The 20,980-nt window shown below is 34.3% G+C and overlaps 1 protein-coding gene across 1 annotated transcript in view; it reads left to right on the top strand.

Annotated features, from left to right (window-relative positions):
- The window catches only part of LOC131027133 (abietadienol/abietadienal oxidase-like), a 69,589-nt gene extending 49,602 nt beyond the window's left edge, over positions 1–19,987 (top strand). The window contains exons 5-6 of the mRNA XM_059220467.1: positions 19,727–19,813; positions 19,901–19,987. Of these exons, the coding sequence (XP_059076450.1) occupies positions 19,727–19,813; positions 19,901–19,987 (174 nt within the window). The remainder of the gene's footprint in view (positions 1–19,726; positions 19,814–19,900) is intronic.
- Positions 19,988–20,980: the final 993 nt, after the last annotated feature.

The following is a 20,980-nucleotide window of genomic DNA, read 5'->3' as shown; positions in this document are numbered from 1 at the left end:
TTGTAATCTGAGTTGTAATATTAGCTGACAGTGTGATCAAACCATCTAAAGTGCTTCCCTCGACTTGAGTTGACAATTGGGTAGCTCAGTTGATCTTCTCTTGAACTGATGACAAATGGGGAATAAATAATATTTGAAGAGTCATGATATCCATCCTTATTATATGCTCTTCATTCTGAAGTTCTAACTGTTGAGCCATAAGTGTTTGTAGCCTTGAATAAAAATTCTAAAGAGAATTTGGCTCGGTAGTCAATTTATTTGAGAGATCGGTGATCTCCTTTTCAATGACTTCAGTCTTATTCTTGATATCTTTGATGAAGAATGAAAATGTACATAACTTTTGGAATAAATAAATAATATGCTTGAGTTGAGGGGACAACTTAGCAATGAATTCAATAAGCTTTATTTTACCTATAGCAATTGCTTTCCGCACTTCTTCAATCATCTTGGCAATTAGCTCTTTTTCCTTCAATTTGCTAAGGTATTCTGATGCTTCTACTCCAGATTCCTCCAATTGAGTGAGTATTTCATCCAGTTGCACATGGATGACAGCATCTTTATTGATGGTAGCTTCAGGTATCATTTCTGTCGATAATGTTTTGACCTTCTGAAGTACTCAGTTCTTCTGTTGAATAGCTATCTTCTTTCCTGCTTTGCTTTGGCTTTACAAAGCTCACCGAATTCTATCAATGCTTTCCCCTTCAATTTTGTTAGGTCAACATTCGGTAGCACAATAGGCTTTGATAGATCTACCTTAAAACTATGTCATTTTTATTTCTTCTCCTTTGATGATGATGCCTTTGCCGATTGAATGGGTAGAATGGCTTTGGAGACTTGTCCTTCCTCGGTATGTTGCTTAGTAGAGGCAACACTTTTGTCGGTTCCTGTAGCCTCTATTGTATCCTTCGGTGTTTCCTTGCTTGGAATTTCAGTGGCAATTGTCTCGGTGCTTGAAGGAACTTGTGAATTTTGCTCACCGGTGGCCTGAGAGGTAGGTTCATCTTGTTTATCCTTTGGAACCTCTGTGCCTTCATCTGTGTCCTGAGGTTTCTCGGTTGAGACTTGTTGGGTGATCGGAGGATAAGGCTTAACCTGTTCCAAAACTGATTCACTGGACACCAGTTTGGCATAGGTGCTTCCTTCTATCATCTCTCCTTCCTGTGATTCAGTGTCTATGACATCCTCATCTATCTGAATAGAGGAAGCAGGATCTTGCTCGGCGATGTCAACTATTTCTTCTTCACCTTTTGGCTCTGCAGTCCCTTTATTTTACTTGAAAATTTGTCTGGTAGTTTTTCAAGTGATCTCTTATTTCATCTACCAACATATCTGGAAAGAGATGTACCAAAACTCTTTCTCTTATTTGCTTCTCCGAGTCCATAGCATATTTCCATCTATTATCAATATGTGAGTATAATGCTTTTGGAAGAAAACCAGTCACTTCCAATGGAACTACTCAGAACTTGAGAAGTGTACTAATTATAGTCTTCTATTTGCCTCTTCTCTTCATCTGTTCTAGTATCATATTTTACATATCTAAATGACCCAGATCCACCATATTCTTTCAATTTTGCACAAAAATTGTTGACACTATGTACATCTTCCTTTGTGCTTTTTACAATCTGAAGTTTATTTACATCTTTGGACTCTGTGTCACTTTCCTCTTTGTCCAAAATTAGTCTTTTGTTCATCTTTCTATAATTTTTTGTAACCTTAGGCATTTCTACATTCTTTTGCTTCTTACCAGGTGACACAACAGATGATCTAGTGTTCGGTCGCTTCACTGGTGGGGTCGATGATACCTTGGTTGCATCCTGTTTCTTTCTTTCTAAAATTTTGCCCTTTGGCAACTCGATGCTCAGTGTGATTTCTGCTTCTTGAGCTTCAGATTCTTCCTCGATTGAAAGTTGATCACTCTTAGTAGGAGTGGAGGTAGAACCTTCTCCAAAATTTTCAGTTAAATCCTTGATCATTCTGGTGGCTTTTCTGGCAGCCTTCAGAACAACAATGCTCATTTTTACTTTCTCTTTCACCTCTTCATAGGTGCCATATCTTTTCTTGGTAGCATGCCTTGGAAGTGCTAAAAAGGCATCTATCTGTTGTTGAGAAATTTCGAAATCTATCTCATAACCCATAGGCAGTAATGATTGAGTCATGGGCTCTACTGCATTGACATAACAGTAGTCTGTATCCAATTCAAAACATAGAGTATCCTTGTATTTTTCCACTAGCTGAGGTGGAATCCTGTACCTGCTATGCATCTTTTCTTGGAATTTGTTGAAGTAGTCATTCATTATCATATTGAAATTATCACCTAGTTGATTGATGAAATCATTTATTTGATGGGTGATAGGTCAGTGTAATTCCCAAACAACGTTACCGACTGATGGAAGGAATTTCTGAAAATAGAAGAACATACACACTAAGAGTGACTCAAACTTTAGTGTGTTAGCAGTATTCTTCTTCTTTGGTTTCCTTATTGTATTTAGATTTTCAAAAAGATTCTTCAACAACACTTCACATAAATCAATTTGCATACCCTTTTTAACAATTTTATAGGCCAAATCTACAGCTGCACATGGTACACTATTTTCTCTTGCCGACTGGAAGAAACAATAACCAATAACTCTAATAGAAAAATTAAGTTATGCATCGGTCACATTGTTCAACTTAAGACCTGTGCTATCAGACTCAACACCTGTTAATGTTATCAATTCCTTCTGTGAAATCATCTTCTGTGCTCGGGCATAGTCAAATATAGGGTATTTGGTTATCATCTGAATAACCTCCTTGGTGATCTTGAAAGGTTGATCCTCTAGCCACATAAAATCATCATGTACTCGGCTCAAGACAAATTTGACCCATTGGGGTTTGAAGACTCGAGGATAGGTTAGGGCTTTGGTTAATCCCTTGACTTTGATATGCTCAAACTTGCTATCCAGATTTCCATCGGTGCACAATTTATCATACATATCCTTAATCTCATTATGACCTAGCTCATCAACTCTGCACTTGGTATAAAATCTAACATCTTCAATCAACAAAACCCTATCCGGAATAAGAGAAAATGTAGTTTTCTCATCGGGTTCAGAAGCCACTTTGGGAGGTAAGGTGTATTTTAGTGTAGGCTTCTCAATGGTTTCTACTACAACAGATTTATGAACTTTGGGGGCCATTTCAAACTGAAATTCTACTTACGAAGTAGCTTAGGGTTTCAAATAACCAGAAAACGCTTCCAACTTAGTAAATACTTCACAGATATTCACAACTTGACTTGATCGGTTAACTGCTAAAAATGCAACTTTAGATTTGCTAAATACCTTGAATTCACTCTTGGAAATGTTTGATCACCTTTTGATTCGCTCTGCTCTGCACTTTGAACACTGGTAAGTAAAAAATGACCACGCTCAATACTTTAAATATCTCCTTTTGACCTTATCGGGATTCGTGTGGTTGGGTTAAATAGGCATTAAATGCACTTGATTGTACTTTACCGACTAACTCTCTTATAAGCTTTTACCGACTAGATAGGTTTAATACTTTTACTGACTTCTTTGGTAAATCAAAAGACTAGATAATTTTTCAAACTTTCTATTGCATCTTAGCTATGCAGATTTTGGAATTAAGTGCATAAATATATAGGAACTGTTAAGATCTAACCTTTGAGAATGCAGTCCCTCCATACCTTTATTGACTAATTCGAAGTAGATGCACCTAACTCGGTAGGTAAGGTGCTTCCTTCATTAGTTGACACATTTTCCTTCTTTTTCCTTCTTTGGTCATGCAGAAACTCTCGGTTAGAGAGAAAAACTGAGGTGGGGATGGCACCCACAACTTCACTACTGTAGTAATCAAGATTGCTCGGTTAGAGCTACATGTTTAGCCATTTCTAATAGCTTACCCTATTAGGAGTATAAAGATCTTTAGATCTACCTTGCTAAATGATTTTACAAACACTTCTACAAAATGTTGTACCTGGTTAAAGGCTTTACAATTTATAGACTTTATTAGAGTCTTTTACCCTGTTAAAGGTTTCTATTACAACTTAAAATTTCAGTCAAAAATCTTTACAAAATATCTGCAACTTCACATCTGAAATGTTATAGCAAACTCTATGTGCTCAATATAAAATTACCTTTCTCATAGCATTCCTTGGTAATTGATAAATCAACTCGGTAACCACTTCTGTATACTCTATCCTCTTGAACTGTTCTTTGAAACCTTCTCGGTAACCTATGATTATCTCTGTCAATCTTCTTTCTTCATACTGAACTATGTCATTCCTTTTTGTCTCTTTTCTTGATTGGCTTTACATATCATATCATCTCATATACTCAAATCATTATGTTTATATAGATCTCTGAGATGATGATCTGTTCATGCTTTGATCATACAAACATGTTTTATTGAATGAATAAACGTAGAAATTATTTCATTGGATATTCTTCCTCAAAATCATAAAAAATCTTTAAATGCAATTTCCTATGTAGTAACGGTTTCATCTTCTCGAATTATGTAGCATGTTTCACATGTGTGTCCAGGTTCATTGAATCTGGTAACACGTTTTCACTCGGTTCAGATTAACTTGGTATTCCTTCTTTGCTGCTCGGTAAACATATAAACCTTACTTGGTAGACATTCTGCATATGTCTCAGTTCACAACTTGGTGTGTATCATCTCAGTGACTTGTCTTTCTTCTGTAACTGAGACCGGTGACCTTGGTGTTTACCGACTGGACTTTTCAATAGTATTAACCGACTAGAGTATATAGAATGACTTTGGGCATAAAGCTAATGACAACTTAGTAAATAGAAACACATAAGGGATTCTCCCTACTTCGGTTCCAACACATTCTCATTGGTAACTCTAACTTCCTGATCCTTATTTGCCACACAATTTCTTGCCTTCCCTTTCTTGCACTCAAAAGATCTAAGTCTGGTTTCTCCACACTTGAAACATCTGCCCAAGAATTATTTGTTGCTACTGCTACTCCCTTTTCTTTGTGTCTTTCGATCCGGTTCTTTACTCCACTTACGTTTTGATTCTTCTTCAACATTCTTCTTTTCTATACTACCACTCATTTGTCCTTTATATCTCTCCTTTCCTCTAGGGTTGTTTTGTTGTCTTCTTTTCACTTTCTCCTCAGCCCTCAAAGTATATTGGTAAGCCTCTTCAACTGAAGAAATCTTTAGCATACTCATCTCATCCTGAATGTTAAATGCAAGTTCATTTATGTACCTAGTCACCTTCTCTCTATCCATCTCTCTATGTCCAAATCTGATCATTACCTTGTAGAATTCCTCGGTATACAACTTCACACTCATGTTTCTCTGCTTCAGGTTCTGCAACTTCTTGAACAACTCCAACTCATAGTCTCCCAGAATGAATTTAGCCTTCAATCTCGTTGCCATCTGCCTCCACTGGGTGATCTTCATTTCACCATTCTCAACTCTATCTCTCTGCAACTCCTTCCACCATAAAGAAGCATGCCCTTTCAACTTAGTTTGTGCCAACCAAACTCTCTATGGGTCCTTAACATCCTCAAACTCGAAGTAGTCCTCCAACTCTCCAATTCAATCAATCAAATCTTACGGATCCAGGTTCCAAGAATAGTTTGAAACCTCCACTTTATGAACTTTACTCATTTGTGCCACCGCTTTCAGAAATCTTTCTTCTCTTCATCTTCTGGTCCTTCAACCTCCTCGACCTCCAATTCCTCTCTGGTGTCTCTGTACTCATCTTCAAATTCCAAATTCCTTTGTAAACCATCTAATGCATTTTGTATCTCATTCCTCATCTCATTCTTGAAATCCTCCATCAAATACTCTACCCTTTGGAGGTTCATCCTTCTTGGCAGCATCTCCTCCTTTGTTATGGTGCAACTGCCTCAACTTGGCAATTTGACTACCGATTTTGATTACCTCACACTCGGTGATCTATCGAACACACTTACAACCTACCTCAACTCAACAATTTGTTCACCCAAAGGAATGCCTCAAGGTTCGCAACCAACTTTGATACCACTTGGTGTAGCCCTGGTTTGGTGGGTCCTCAAAGAGAACTAACTAGGTCATGCCGCAAGAGTAACACAATGAAAAAAAACAACAAAACATAGATAAAATGCAAAATCAGATATCTACATCATCATATTATCATCATAGAACATTCAGCAACCATCCGGTTACATACATGCTAACATGCCTAGTTTCAGACTACATGCCATATTACAATCCATCCAGACCTCCAAGAGGCATCCGGATTACAATTCTAAAGACTAGATACTCATAACCTTCGAACTAGCTCCTAAAGATCACATAAAATAATGTATATACCCTCTGGAACACATCTAGGTCGACCACAAAAGATTACATTTACCAAGAAAGGAAAATGAAACATACAAATAGGTCAGCCCCAAGAATGAAAGAAAAATCCTCTGAAAAAGAAGAACCAAGAAATGCAGATCAAACAGAAGGTCGTCCAAGGACACAAGAACATTGAGCAAGGCACCAAATAGATCCGCAAGTCAAGAAATCGCTCCGCATGAGAATATATCACCAACTACCCGTTAAGCTCAAGAACTGCTCCAGGAACCAAGAACAACTAGTCCAGAAGTGATAACTCATCAGAAAAGAATCCAAATAAACTGACAATCTAGAATGATGAACAAAAGAAAGCTTGGAAATAAAAAATCTAATCCGCAATGAAAAAGAACCAGCTACCGGTACACACTGAAAGAAACACAGAAAATGGCTACCAGAACTTAACAAGAACAAAACTAAGGAAATATTTTTTTGGTTGATGCAAGATTGCTCATAGACCGGGGATGCTCCTGCATTAGATTATGAATGCTTGAATTCTTGATTTCTTGTGCTCCCAATTTCACGTATCATGAATGTATATCAAAATGAGAGGGGAAAACCTCCTTATATACTTGCTCGTCGAGATATCTTGTTAATTTTCCAACATAGGCTGACATAGGAAAGGTTCCCTACTCAAATTTGAGATGGGGAAATGGGTTTAAAATGGGTCCCAATTAGAGATGACCAAGGCATGGCACCATGGTCCCAGTGAGGACCAAGGTGCCACACCCTAGTCCTACCCTAATATGGGGCTAGGAAAAAGGGGCAATGCAAGGTAAAATGTAATATCGATGCCATATTTGCATGATGCAAGCAGAAATGGGTCCCAGTCAAGCATAGGGATGCAAACACCAAGGTGAGGGCCCCAAATATGATCTAAATTGTAAGGGGGGACAATTTAGGACGCTACATAAACAAATAATAGATAATAGAAATGAAAGAATGAAACAAATAGTAAGATTTAACTGATTAAATAAAAGAAATAAAATAAATAACCACAAGAAAATCTCCATGTGGTTGAATTTCTCTAAATGTCTACACACATAAATAAGAGGCAAAATGTTTGCTACTGTTTGGAGACTTGCCTCAATCAAGTCTCTATTTTGTTGTTTCCACCTCCACTGCAACAAGATAGATAGATATATTGAAATACAAATAGAAAATGAGAAATGATTTATAGACAAGGGATGTGAAAAATCCCAAGATTCTCAAAGACGTAAAAGAGATCTTATCAGTAAGGCTTGAGGAATCTTAGAGAGTTGCATAGATTATTGTAGCAAGCTATAGGAAGTTGTGCAAGGTAGACAAACAAAGAGTTATGAAAGCCAAGAGAACATAAGAAATTTCAAGAAGGAAAAAAGAGAGTTTTGAGAGGATTCAAAATAGATTTCTTGGAATTAAAGAATAGATTTAAAAGAGGGAATTAAGCAAAAAGAAATGGTTGTCAAGAGGTATTTTGGAATATTTTGAGTCATTTCCATTGATCTGGGAAAGTGACAAGTGGGAAAATGCTCAAAAATGACCTTTGAATGTTAAGGTATTGGGGTACACTAGCACAATGCACAAACATTTGCCTGGTGTTCTAGTGTCTTGACAAATCATGCTCAAAAATGGTAGGAAACAAGAGAAACGCATGGTTAACACAAAACTATCATGGAAAGGTAGCTGCTAAAAGGTGAACATTGTGAGAATCCTGAAATGGGAAAGGTTGATTAAAGAGATGAAATGAGCCTTCTCAAATGCTAGGCAAATGGACAGTAATGTGGTTACAAAAGTATAGGTAAAACTGGAAATGGGTATACAACTTTGACTCTATAAAAAGAAGAAGCAAAATAATAAAAGCATGCAAATGCATAAACTAAAACTAGGGATAGATCAATGCTTTTGAGGGAAATATTTGCTAATGATCTAATAATTCACCTCAATTATATCCTAGTATCCGTCTCTTTTGTTCTAATTCTATAATATATTAATAAAAATTGTTGCTTGCCTACATTGAAAATTATTCTATGTAGCTAGCCTAGACAAGGCTCAATTAGCTTTTATGCAACTTCATTTAAAAATCATTTAAATATCACATCCCTATTCCCACTATATTCCCTAAATATATCTCAAAAATTAGTAATTCATCCTATATTAGCTTAATCCATAATCCCTTTAAGTGAAAAAAACACATTAATAGAAACCACATTGTTAGTACCACCTACATATCAAGTAAATTGAATAATAAATGGAATATACATGTGAAACCACTATGTCATATTTATCAAGACATCTACATATATCCATACTTATTACAGTCTGCATACATGTGCATCAAAATAGGTGAAAATGATCCAAAACCCAAAATATAACATGGTATCCATCATTGTATACACATATAAAATGAAAACTCATGTTCTAGGCTAAATCATATGCACAAGAGAGAGAAAAGTAAATGTGCCAACCATAAACTATATAAATCAATATCAAGTCAAAGAAATAACACTTATATCAAGTATACGAGAAAATTGATTCACTAAGTACATAGACTTTGTCAAGAGAGGACTATTATAAGTAAATTACATTAGCTACAAAATCTCCCCATTAAAAGGGGCAAAGAAAAAAAAAATAGTTATTAAAGGAACAAGGCATTAACAAAAGCTTTTGTGGAGATTGTTTTTGTTTTTTCTCTTTTATAGAGCAGACTTTTTCTTCTATTCTATAAATTTTCCTAAATCTTATCTATAGATTAAAGAGAACTTTGACATAGGTACACATCAAAATTTTATATTTATTGTAAGTTCTTTTTATCCCTATATATTGATTATCATATTACATGTTATTAGCATGTTGCTTGTATATATATATGATGTAGCACAACAATAAATAGGCATGTGTAAGTCCCAAAAGATTATTTTAGAAAATGATACCTACCTTTTACATATACTATAATATTTGAGGAAGCAATATGTAAGTATCTAAATTTGGATGGGTCATAATAAATGTTTAATAATGAATTATTTGTTTAACACGTGGCATACAAGACATGCCTATTTCTACTATAGCCTTTTTTTCTTCAAGATGGAAATATACATTGTGTACCTAGAGCCATAAATATTATTACCCTATTTTATCTTCATATCCTTCCTAGCCTTATTGCTATTCAAAAAAATAAATACATTTCTTGAGCTATAAGGCACTCAGACCTTAGTGTCACCAAATAAATCCATGTATATTTTCATTGAAGTGATCAATACAAGTAAAATGGGTGATTCATATCTAACATAGGCGACACTATCATCTTTTGGCATGCCGATGATGCATGAACATCTTTTTTATTTTTCTCCATTTTATTTCTCAAAACAGTTTTTTTAGAGGAATATGGTATTTTTATTTCTTGGTTTCTTATTTTCTTTAAAATTTATCTCTATTTCACTCTTTGGCTTGATTCTCAATCTCCTCTTTTCCTATGTAAATCCAATGTTATGTCATTTTCAAGAAAGACAATTGAAATGAATTTTTCACACACAAGATTTGAGCATATTTGGAGAAGCTTTTCTTCCCATGGAATAGAAATATTAGGTTTCCTTTCCATTTTTTTTATAATCTCAACATCACTTCCCAAGCATCAAATCATCTGAAGAGATTCCAAGCCTCTCTTTAGAGCCTCAATATGAAGTCCACTTATCTAGTTACTATATAAAGTTAATGATACCTTCCTCACATTTACATATCATAAGAAGATAATACTATCTTCCTCACCAATCCCAATATTTTTCTCTCTATCAAGAAAGGTACTCCCAAGCTAGAAGAGGAAAATATACTTTAAAAACAAAAAGCTGAAAGATATAAAGAAAATATTCACAAAAATTACAAGGAAGCCAATGAAGGAACACAAATGAACACTGAGAGGAGGGGGGGGGGGGGGGGGGGGGGTGTGAATCAGTGTATTTAAAAAACTTTAAGATATGTGTGCTAATATTGTGACTTTAAGCTAATTGAGAACACACACACACACACAAGATCACATCACATAACACAAGATATACGAGGAAAACCCAATGTGGGAAAAACCTCAGCGAGAATAGTTGTTGGAGTCTATTGCTCCAATCCAGCCTCAAAATGAATAACAATTACAATGATTTTTAGGGGACCAACCCAAGGAGCACCAACCCCTGATATTATGAGCACCAACTCAAGGAGCACCAACCCCTAAATTTATGAGCTACAACTCAAAGGAGCACCTACCCCTGCTCTGAGCATCCACTCTGAGGTTACAAGTGCATGATCAAGTTTACAATACAGTCATGAAGTCTTGTTACAAATGTGTTTTGTAACACTTATAGATTTTTGCACATACAGAAATAATTTGTCTGTCTGTTGATGTGGTTCCTCTATTTCTTTCTTTTGCCTTTGATTATCTTCTTCTCTCTTTCTCAAGCTTCATCTATCTTAGACTACTCTTTGTCCTTTGTTTCTGTAGATTACACTCTCGACTACTTTCTTTAGCTCTTGCTCCTTACTTCAGCAAGCTACCCACTTACACACACAACTATGCACTTGTTCTTTGTTTTTCATTTCTATCTCAGTCTCAACTACTCAACTACCTCTATCCATCACATTTATTGATCTACATCATCAGCTCTGCATCAAAGAATGTCTTTTCCTTCAATTCTGCAATTTAGAATTAGTTCATTTGTCTCTCACTGAGATTTGGTCTTCAGTAGATTTGATCTTCTTCTTGGTTTGACCACCTGCATTGAATGACTCTTCTCTGGTTTCCAACTGTACTTTGTACTTCATTTGCTATTTTTAGCAAACTAAATTTGTAAATCATACTTTATCTTGCCTTTGTCAAATTTCTCGAGCCCATCAACCACCTGCAATAGATTGGCCATTAATGTGTTTTTCATGTTCTTTTTTACCTACCCTAAAGAATTTAACAACCACCTCATTAAATTGACCTTCATCTTTGTTAGAACCAACCTCTGCATATCAGATCTCAGAGTTGTCCATTTGGTTGCTACATGTCATCATATTCTGCATCCAAATCATTTGGTTAAACATCAGTCACATCCCACACAAGTCCCTGCAACTATCAGCATGCATCCATGGCATTACTATTCATACTGCTGCAAAAATAAGGGTGTGAAACAACTTTGACTCGGCTTTAAATCTTCACCATAGATCTGCCTCATAGATGGCAAATCAAACAATCATCAATTAGTCAATCAAATTTTGACCTCCACATATGTAGAAGACCACACCCTAGTCCAATCAAAAAACTCTGTGTCGGTCCTGCCTTGAAACTCATCTCTACAATCCCATCTTCTACCTTGACCGCTCGTCATGGACACATGGAAGCATCTCGTAACGCCACGGTGATAAACATCCCTACAACTTTTGATCGCGGGAACATGGGGACCATTGGATCAGTCTGCACGTTAAACCTGTCGCCTTCACAACTTTACCAACAACCATCTTTTTGATGCAATTAAAACACCGCCATCCAATTTTCCCACATGCAAAATTGTGTACCTTTAGTAGCTCAGGCTATAACAAATTTACGCTGACTAAGGACTTAATAAAGATTTAAAATATTTTAGGTCAGACTATAGTCTATGGGAGAAATATTAAAGCACTACTTGACTTAGGAAAAATAACACGGGCCTGACAAAAAGATTAATCACCTAAGAAAATAAAAAGGGAAACATGGCCTCGCACGACAACTGATGACCCTCAGCTTAAGTAAAGAAAAAACATAAAAGATTAAAGGATTGAAAGGTTTTAACAATAAAAGGATTTTGATACAAAGGCATAAACTCTAAACCCTATACTTGAGGGCAGTGACAAAGACAAATTAATTTTGTAAACCCTAGGCTTAAGGGCAACAAAAGAGGCACAAAAAATGGATGGTACATAGCAACGATTGGAGTTTCCAATATTTGGTCATGACACATCTGCCAATCTGTCAAACTAAACTGCAACATCTTCACAACCTTGATCATTGAGAAAGATCACTCTGCAACCTGCAACCATGGTTTCATTCTACATCTAGTTGACATCAATGACAATAATGCCAACCGCTAGTTCATCTTCTATATTTTATGTCAAACTAGTTCCATCTTCTTAGTAATTAGATGATGTATCTTGCCTAAAGCCTATAAAATTTTGTTGTTCCTTCTCAATTTAGTTTAATTTGTTTTACTTTCTGTAGCGTCGTAAATTGTACACCCTTAATTGGGTGGTACAATTCCACACTTAGGTTAGCATCGGCCTTAGTATGTTGCATTTTACATTTTTAATTCTCTTTGGGCATTTAATTAATTAATTTAATTAAATCTAAAGTCCTCTTTTATCACTCCACACATCATAAAATTGGGCCCTTAACTCTAAGTGTGCCCCTTTTCATTTATCCTTATCATCAATTAATTCATCAAAACCCTAATTAGGTCCTATTTTGACCTACAAGGCTTGATTTCACATATATAAACACCTTGAATTGCCGCAACCACTTGGGGATCACCATATAATCATGATACCTTGCATCCCTAGAAATTTGGAAAAAAATTGATAGGACCGATGTGAAGCACACCGGTCCCAACTTTTTCTCCCCAAATTTTGGGATCATGTTTTGGTGGTATTATAATGTTTAAATCCATATTTTTATGAAAATATATCAATTCTAGGTTGGCCTTTTATAAAAAAAAAATAAAGTTAGGGTTTCATATAGAAAGCCTTTCCTTTCCTCATTTAAAGGATCCATTCTCTAGCAGTTGAAGGAGCCTCTTATGAAGTGAAAGTGTTGGTTATGTGAAGTTTTCAATCAGCAAATCAAGCATTCATTAAGTTTACATCAACCATTTTCATCATCAATTGAAGCTTTGAATATATTGAAGAATAAAAGGAGATCACCAACTATTGATTGGCTTGTACCACTCCCTTTGGGTTTGGTATGGTTTCATGTTATTTTCATGTCTTCATATGAGTTTCATAACACTTATTTTCAGATCTACGTTATTTCTTTTGATCCATTGTTGCATTTATGATTTGAAGCATTCTCATTTTCATTTAGGGTTTATACTCAAAAGCATAGGGTAGAACTCTAACTCTTGCATTTTTAGCATATTTAGGATCTTATACATACATAAGGTTCTAGCACACACATGTATTTCAATACATTATTGGCTATTTTTGGAGGTGGAAATCACCAAAACAAGGGGTCTAACTAAGGTAAAACCTTATATAGCCACCCAAACACCATTTTTCAAGTTCTAGGTGTAGGAACAGGAATCCGATGGATGCACAATCTTTGAGAAAGATAAAGTTTGCAGACACAGGTCTAGATATGAAAGGAGGTCCCAAATCCCTAGGGTTGGAGTGCCCAGTGCTCTGGTCTAGGACCAAAGTACCCAGTGCCCTAGTCCTCTGCATTTTGGTATTTTCGATGGCAATTTAATGTCTCAAGACTTTAGGGTGTAGATTCCAGAAAATTAGCTCAATGCAGTGATAGAGACTTGAGCGCCCAACACCTTGGTCTAACTCAATTCAACCCAATTTCCAATGATAGGTGTATATCCGAGTTTCATTTCCAGTTCTATACTTTGTGCCTTAGTTTCAAATCTGCAATTTCCTATATTTTAGTTTATATTTACATTTTTAGTCATCTCCTTAGCTTAGTTTGTCATGCTATAACATTTTTCATATCTCCTCTTCATAGTGGAAAAGGAATAGAAACCCTAAAGATATTCCTTGACTCTCTTTCATAAGAGGAAGTCAAAGTGAATCATCTCCTTAGGAGTTTTTGTACTCCAATGTTTGAATGAGAGTGGGATTAGGTTTTAGTTCACTCGATTCCATTTTCATCCTACATACTTTCTTATGTAGTGCTAGATCTATATTGTTTCTCATTCTAGTATATTGGAATTTTTACTTACTTTTAAGTATATCTAAACTCAAAAAACAAAACTTTATCATATCTTACATATAAAATTTATATAGTTAATTAGAAACACTTCATTTTCGAAAATTAAAGAAACAATTAGGTTAATTTCCTTTCTTGTATGTATATATATTAGCCTTCATAGAAAACCCTAAATCAAAAAAAAGAGAGAAATAAATTACTTCATTCCATCAAAAGACAATTGGTTGCATCAAAAAATCACCAAATAAAATGTTTAACAAAAACAACAAAATCACTAAACAACACATTCAACAAGATGTCAAAAAAGTGATTAAACAAAGCAATACCAACAAAAAGAAGGCAAGTTTTGTTAACCATAAAAAATACTAATATGCTCAAAATAATGTTAGCAGTGATTCTAACATGGACTATCACTCAACACTACATGTTGAGTTATCAAATGAAGGTTGACATGATGAGGCCGTGTCATGATAATCTCAAAATCTATGTTAACTGGAAAGGAATTAATAGCAAGTGTGATGTTTCTATCTACCCTTGGGATCTTGCATCAGAGGATATTTTTGTTTGCATAGGGAAGATATATGAATAGACTTAGAGATGGATGAGTTGTAATTATTTCTACTTATGGAAAGGGGAAGTTCATAAAAATGGATTGAATGCTATTAGACTTTCCTCATGTGGTGCAAGGTTTAAGGATTTGTTAGTTGATCTTAATCTTTGTGTTGTTGGTATTTCAGAAATATCCATTACTTAATCTTCTGCTCTGGTTTTGGATCATGTTAATATTATTTCTAATTTTTGGAAAAGAAGAACTACTGCCATGGGAGGCCAAAGACTATGGGTCGAGCCAACCTCGTTCACTTCATTAAAGAAAAACACCCAAGTCTGGGATATATTTGATAGAGGAGGAATTACCCCTTTTTGTAAGACCATGATTGGGAGTGATGAGGATGTGTCCTCACAATTCGTGAATAGTTGGAAGAATAGGAGATTTGAGGTTAGGGGTGTCAAGATGTAAGTGTCAAAGGATCTTTTTATGGAAGGTATAGGCCTAAAATGTGAAGGATAAATAGATCCAAATTTAAGACAAAAATAGGCATATGAGGATTACATGATGCTCTTTTTGGAGGAAGGGGAATACCTAAAAAGACATTAGAATGAGTTTAATCAAGAGCATTTGTCGCCTCCTTGGGGTGTTGTGAGCTCTACCACCTCATAAAGTACTTTACCCGAGAAGGAAGGTTTTACACAATTCATGGCTACCATTTCCCCCTCTTAAATCACCTTTGACACAAAAATATTGTAAATTTCCCCTTCTTTCATTTTTCCTCTATGGGTAAAGGTGCATCTGAGGTGGTTTACCATCTATTTCATCCAAGTCCGATTTACACACTTTACAATTTCTATCTAGATAACACCCCTATTGTTAATCCAACCCCTCCTTGTAATCCCCCTAATAGCCAAGACCAAAACACCTCTCTGTCATATTCCAAAAAAAAAAGAATTGTTTTTAAATATGGAACACCATCTTCCTCACATGCCATTTCCCTTCAAAAATATTTTCTTAGCACTCCTAAGAAGTACAAACCCAACCTTGGTTGTGATACTCCCCCTTTGATTATTTATATTGGCCCTAAGACCACCTCAAGTAAAGGCAAAAAAATCTAAACAAACCCTAGTAGTGGTCATTCTTAGTTTGCTAGTGGTAAGGGCAAAGCAGTCTGTATGTCTTCTAAGAATAGCCCTGTTATTTCCCTCCCCCCTCTCATTAACCTTTCTGATAGTGAACCTGCTAAATACAATTAAACAAAATCCTCTAGGGAGCATAGGTTAGCTAGGTTGGCTAAATTGTATGTAGCTACCAAAATTTTCGAAGCTATTGGCAATGCCCCCCAAAAGAGAAGAGTGAAGATCAATCAGAGGATTCAACTTTCAATAAAATCGGATCTGCAAGCAACAAGGAAACCCAATATGACCCATTGAACTTGGTTCCAGAGGACTCTCTATTCTAATCCCCCCAATGAAAAATTAGTTTAATGGAGCATTAGAAGGGTTGAACAACCTTAAGGATTACAGGGAAGATGAGGATCAGCATGTTTAAGAACCTAAGGAATGCTATGATTGGCAAAGGATAGTTTCAAATATTGAGGACCTCAATGCAATAGTGGAGAACCTAGAGACACCTTAAAATTGTTTGGGATGCGAAAGAAACAAGGAATGGATTAGAAATTTGGAGGGAAGTATCAAGGACCTAATAAAGATCAACCATTATCTAGATGCAGAAATGTGTTATGCAATTTGTGGTGGCTACTAAGAAGATTGAGAGGAAGAAGAAAAGAAAGGTCCCCATTTCAAAAAATAATGGAAGTATGAATGAAAAGAAGTATAGTAACCTTCTCCCATTGGAGGAGGAATTAAAAGACATTCTAAATAACTAGGGTTATCTATTTTAGTGCCCCTATAGTTTCTTTTGTTATTCTTAGCTCTAGGTGCTCTGTTAATATTTTTTGATGTTCCTCTAGTGTCTCTAGACTGTATCACTTATATTTTGTTGTTAAGTTTTGGCTAAACTCTTTGGATATGGTGGACTTGCTCTCAAAGCCTAATTTTTGCTTGAATATTTTAAGTGTTGAATTGTATGGGTTGGGGTAATTCCCCACTTAACATAATAAAAAATAAAAAGAAGGTAAAAAAATTCAAAATCACTCATACCTCTCATTTAGATTTTTTTCCTAATGTTCCTTTAGATTAAGAAGGATTTTGTAGAGTTATTCTTGGATGAACTTCAATAAAATCAACCCATCATCAAGATAATTCAAGAACATAACAAACAAATATAATAAGGAGAAGAAAATTATGCGCCAACATATTTATATGAGTAGGACTCATTGAAATCATCAACAAAAGAATCACAACATTAATAATCTCATGAGCTACACTACAATGTAAAAACAAAATAATATTTCAACATCTATCAGACAAAATAAAATGATAATCCACCATGCGAGCCTCTTTTGTCATAAAATGAATGAGCCTAGTGGTGTGATCCTTATTATTTTTATCACTAGAATCTTAAAGTTTAAGAAGAGGGTAACTTCATTTCATCTTTCCATCACTTGATTATCTTTTTCCATGAGAGTGGTAGTAGATATGGTCTTGTCCATCAAGAAAGGCTATAGTGAAATATGATGCTCTATGTCTATGGCATCACTTTTACGGTGAGGCGGATTGAGAATATCATAGGACCTAATCATCTATGTAGAATTATCAGCATCAATTCCTTTCGATTCATATTGTCTTAAGCATCTTTAATAGTTTCCACTAATATTTACATACTTCTTTATGATAACAATCTTGCATAGTTACTCAAATTAAAGGATGGTCTTATATATTCCCTTATATGTTGTATATTTCAACCCATTTAGTAAGTTCTTTCTTAAGATTGATAAATATATTATTGTCATTTTTTGTATGTCCAAGTCTCCCATAATTTTATTGAGAAACAAACGCTTATAAAAATTCAACTTTTTTTTTTTTTTTGCAACTAACAACGATAAACTCAGAACACCTTATAATAAAAAATAATACATTATATTAACTACTAAAATTTTGAATATTTAATAACTAAAAATAACCCTTATAACTTATCCTTTGCATGAATCCCTTTATTAGTAATTCTTAAAAGTAAATTGTTTATTATAAAACAAGATTATGGAGATATCACTGAAGATAACCTAGATCATAAGTTATCCTTTGCATGAATCATTTTTTAAACAATTATAAAAGCTAAGCGTATATTATATAGTAAGATTAGGTGACATTAATAAATGGTAATAATTTTACTTATAGCTTATTTTTTATTTTTTTTAAGTATGAATAGTTTATAAATGAAAAAGGCTATTTTAGGGATGTTATTTCTTAACCACCAACCTTTTTTGTGAATATGTGTAAAATTATTTTTTTCATACATTTATTTATAAAAAAAGTAAATAAATTATTTTATTTATTAAAAAAAATCTACTTAAATAATAGATTACTAAACATATGATTAAAGAAAGGATCGTGTTGTGTCTCCCAAGGTAAAAAATCAGAAGAAAAATGTCATGTTTAAAAATCATCTTGCTAATAAAATTTACCCTTTCCATAATTGTAATTCCTAATGTAAGTGGTGATTCTCTAGAATGCATATTTTCATGAAGAGTTGTGAAATTTCTCATCATAGAACTTAAACCATAACATACCCCAAGGATTTTCTTTTATTTCAAACAAGATTTTTTCCAGTTTAAGGATATTTATAATATAAATTTATATATAAAGAACCATAAAATATTTATTCATCAACAATAGTGATTGGAAAGGAATATTTTCCTATTGTATTGCAAGAGGTCATGGATCTTAAGAAGAAAAAATACACACATTTTCCAAACTCTCAACAAACAATATTCTACTCCTCTATCAAATCACTCAAGAATTTAGGTTAATTATTTTTTAAATCTTGATCCATCAATTCAATGCAAAAAAATAGAATAAGCATATACATTCATACAAAGAAAATTAATAACACATTAATATTTTAGTATACAAATAAAATAAATTAACAAATCTTAAAACAAATATAACTACATAAAAATAACTTCATTTAAATTAAATATTTAATTTCTAACAATTACACCATATTAATAAATCTCTTAGTGTTGGGGATCACCTGTTAGTGTAATGGTGAAATGGTTGCATTGTTTGTGGTTCAACCAAGGTTCAAGTCCCTGCCTAGACCAAAGCGGTATGTTAATATACTGGTTTGATCCCACCTTGGTAGGAGATATTAATGGCGACTGATCTTGGAGGACGTACAGGTGATCCTAGCGGACGCATGGACCGACTGACTATGCTTGACCCCTGTTGAGTCGATGTTCTTACGAACCCTGATCTTCATAGGTGTGTGTTGCTTGCAAATCCAGTTTCTCATTGGCGTGTGTTGTCCGTGGACTTCTATCAAACCCACACGGGTCTTTCATGCCTAGCAGTGTTGTATTGGGCCCTCGTGGGTCTTTCACCTCTACTGGTTTGTGGTCCTTGATGGGCTACCCTGCTCGCGGTTTTGCATTGTTGGTCTCAGAGATATAAGGTTGAGGAAGGCATCACGGAGAGATAAGGGTGTAAGAATGCCATAACAACTGAGGATGAGGCCCCTCAAAAATATGGTCTCACTGGTTCATAGCTCTAGTCAAAAGCGATTACCGATCAAAAATAAATATATCTCTTATTGCATCACATATTTTTTGACTATAGTATAGAAACCTTTTATCATAGAGTGAACTCCTTATACACCTATTATATGCATAGATATTATCATAAAAAAAATTGAGTAATTTTTACATAACCTCTAATTACTACATATAATTTTACCAATTTATGATTATATTTTGGTCACATGTTTAATATGACTAGCATTTTTTTGCAGGATGAATGTGGCTCTCAAATTAAGGAAAAAGGAATCAACCACAAATTAACATGGGGTGACTATAAGTCAATGAAATTCACTCAATGTGTAAGTAAAATGCATGGTAACCTATCATCACACATGTTGTATATTATGTTAGACTATTTTCATGATTGTTGTATTGAATGTAATTAGGTTATAAACGAGACTCTACATTTGGCTAACATTTCTCCATTTCTAGAAAGAAAAACTCTCCAAGATGTTGAAATGAAAGATATTTGATACACTTCTCCAAAAAATAAAAAATAATCATCTACTAAAATTAGATGGTTAATTAAAAAATTTCACTTTCTTGCAGGTTACCATATTCCCAAGGATTCAATAATATTTTTGTTTACATCAGCAATTCATTTAGATGAGAAATACTATTCTGAACCATTCACATTCAACCCATGGCATTGGAAATCTTGCAACACAGAAGTAAAACCTTAGTAATTATATAATATTTCACTTATATCTTAAATATCAGAATAATATTTGAATAGGGTGATAATGGTACATAATTATTATGTGGGGCTATTGTAGGATTCAAAAGAAGAATATTTGATGCCATTTGGAGGAGGTTCAAGACTTTGCCCTGGAGCTCAACTGGCAAAAATTCAAATAGCAATTTTTCTCCATCAATTTGTCACCAAATGCAGGTTTTATAATTATTCATGTCTCCTCTTAAATGTATATAAATTGTTTTTTTTGAAAATACAGAATATTATAAAAATGTGCACTCTAAAAATTGTTTAATGATATCTTATTGTTCAAACTATTATTTAAAGATATGAACCTTACAAAATTTCTATATATTTTTTTTAATATATAATTATAATTCATAATTATTTTTTAGAGAAATTAGTGGTGGTTTTATAAGAACTCCCACCTAGAATGTGAAATATTATAATAGGGAGTGAATTATCTACTAGCAAAGCCCTCTACACTCCCCAAAAACCTAAATTCTTACCAAAAACAATCTATATACATATTCATCATTTATTTTCTATGTTATAGTCATATTCTAAGGCACTTTTTTTTTTTCTTATTTCCTTATATTTGAACCTTCTTGCATAACGGGAGGGACTCCACCTTTATCCCACTATTACAATAATGTGAAGTAAATTCTTTTTCAAAATAGAATTGATTTTTCTCTAAAGTGATTTAGAGCTTGAACACTATTTTGAATTAACATAGGTTACTTTCAAAAGTATCAATATATCATCTCAAATT

This window comes from Cryptomeria japonica, chromosome 5 (genome assembly GCF_030272615.1).
Source record: "Cryptomeria japonica chromosome 5, Sugi_1.0, whole genome shotgun sequence".
Classification (NCBI taxonomy): domain Eukaryota; kingdom Viridiplantae; phylum Streptophyta; class Pinopsida; order Cupressales; family Cupressaceae; genus Cryptomeria; species Cryptomeria japonica.
The sequence above is the reverse complement of the archived record's forward strand: the minus strand, read 5'-3'. Positions and strand labels throughout refer to the sequence as shown.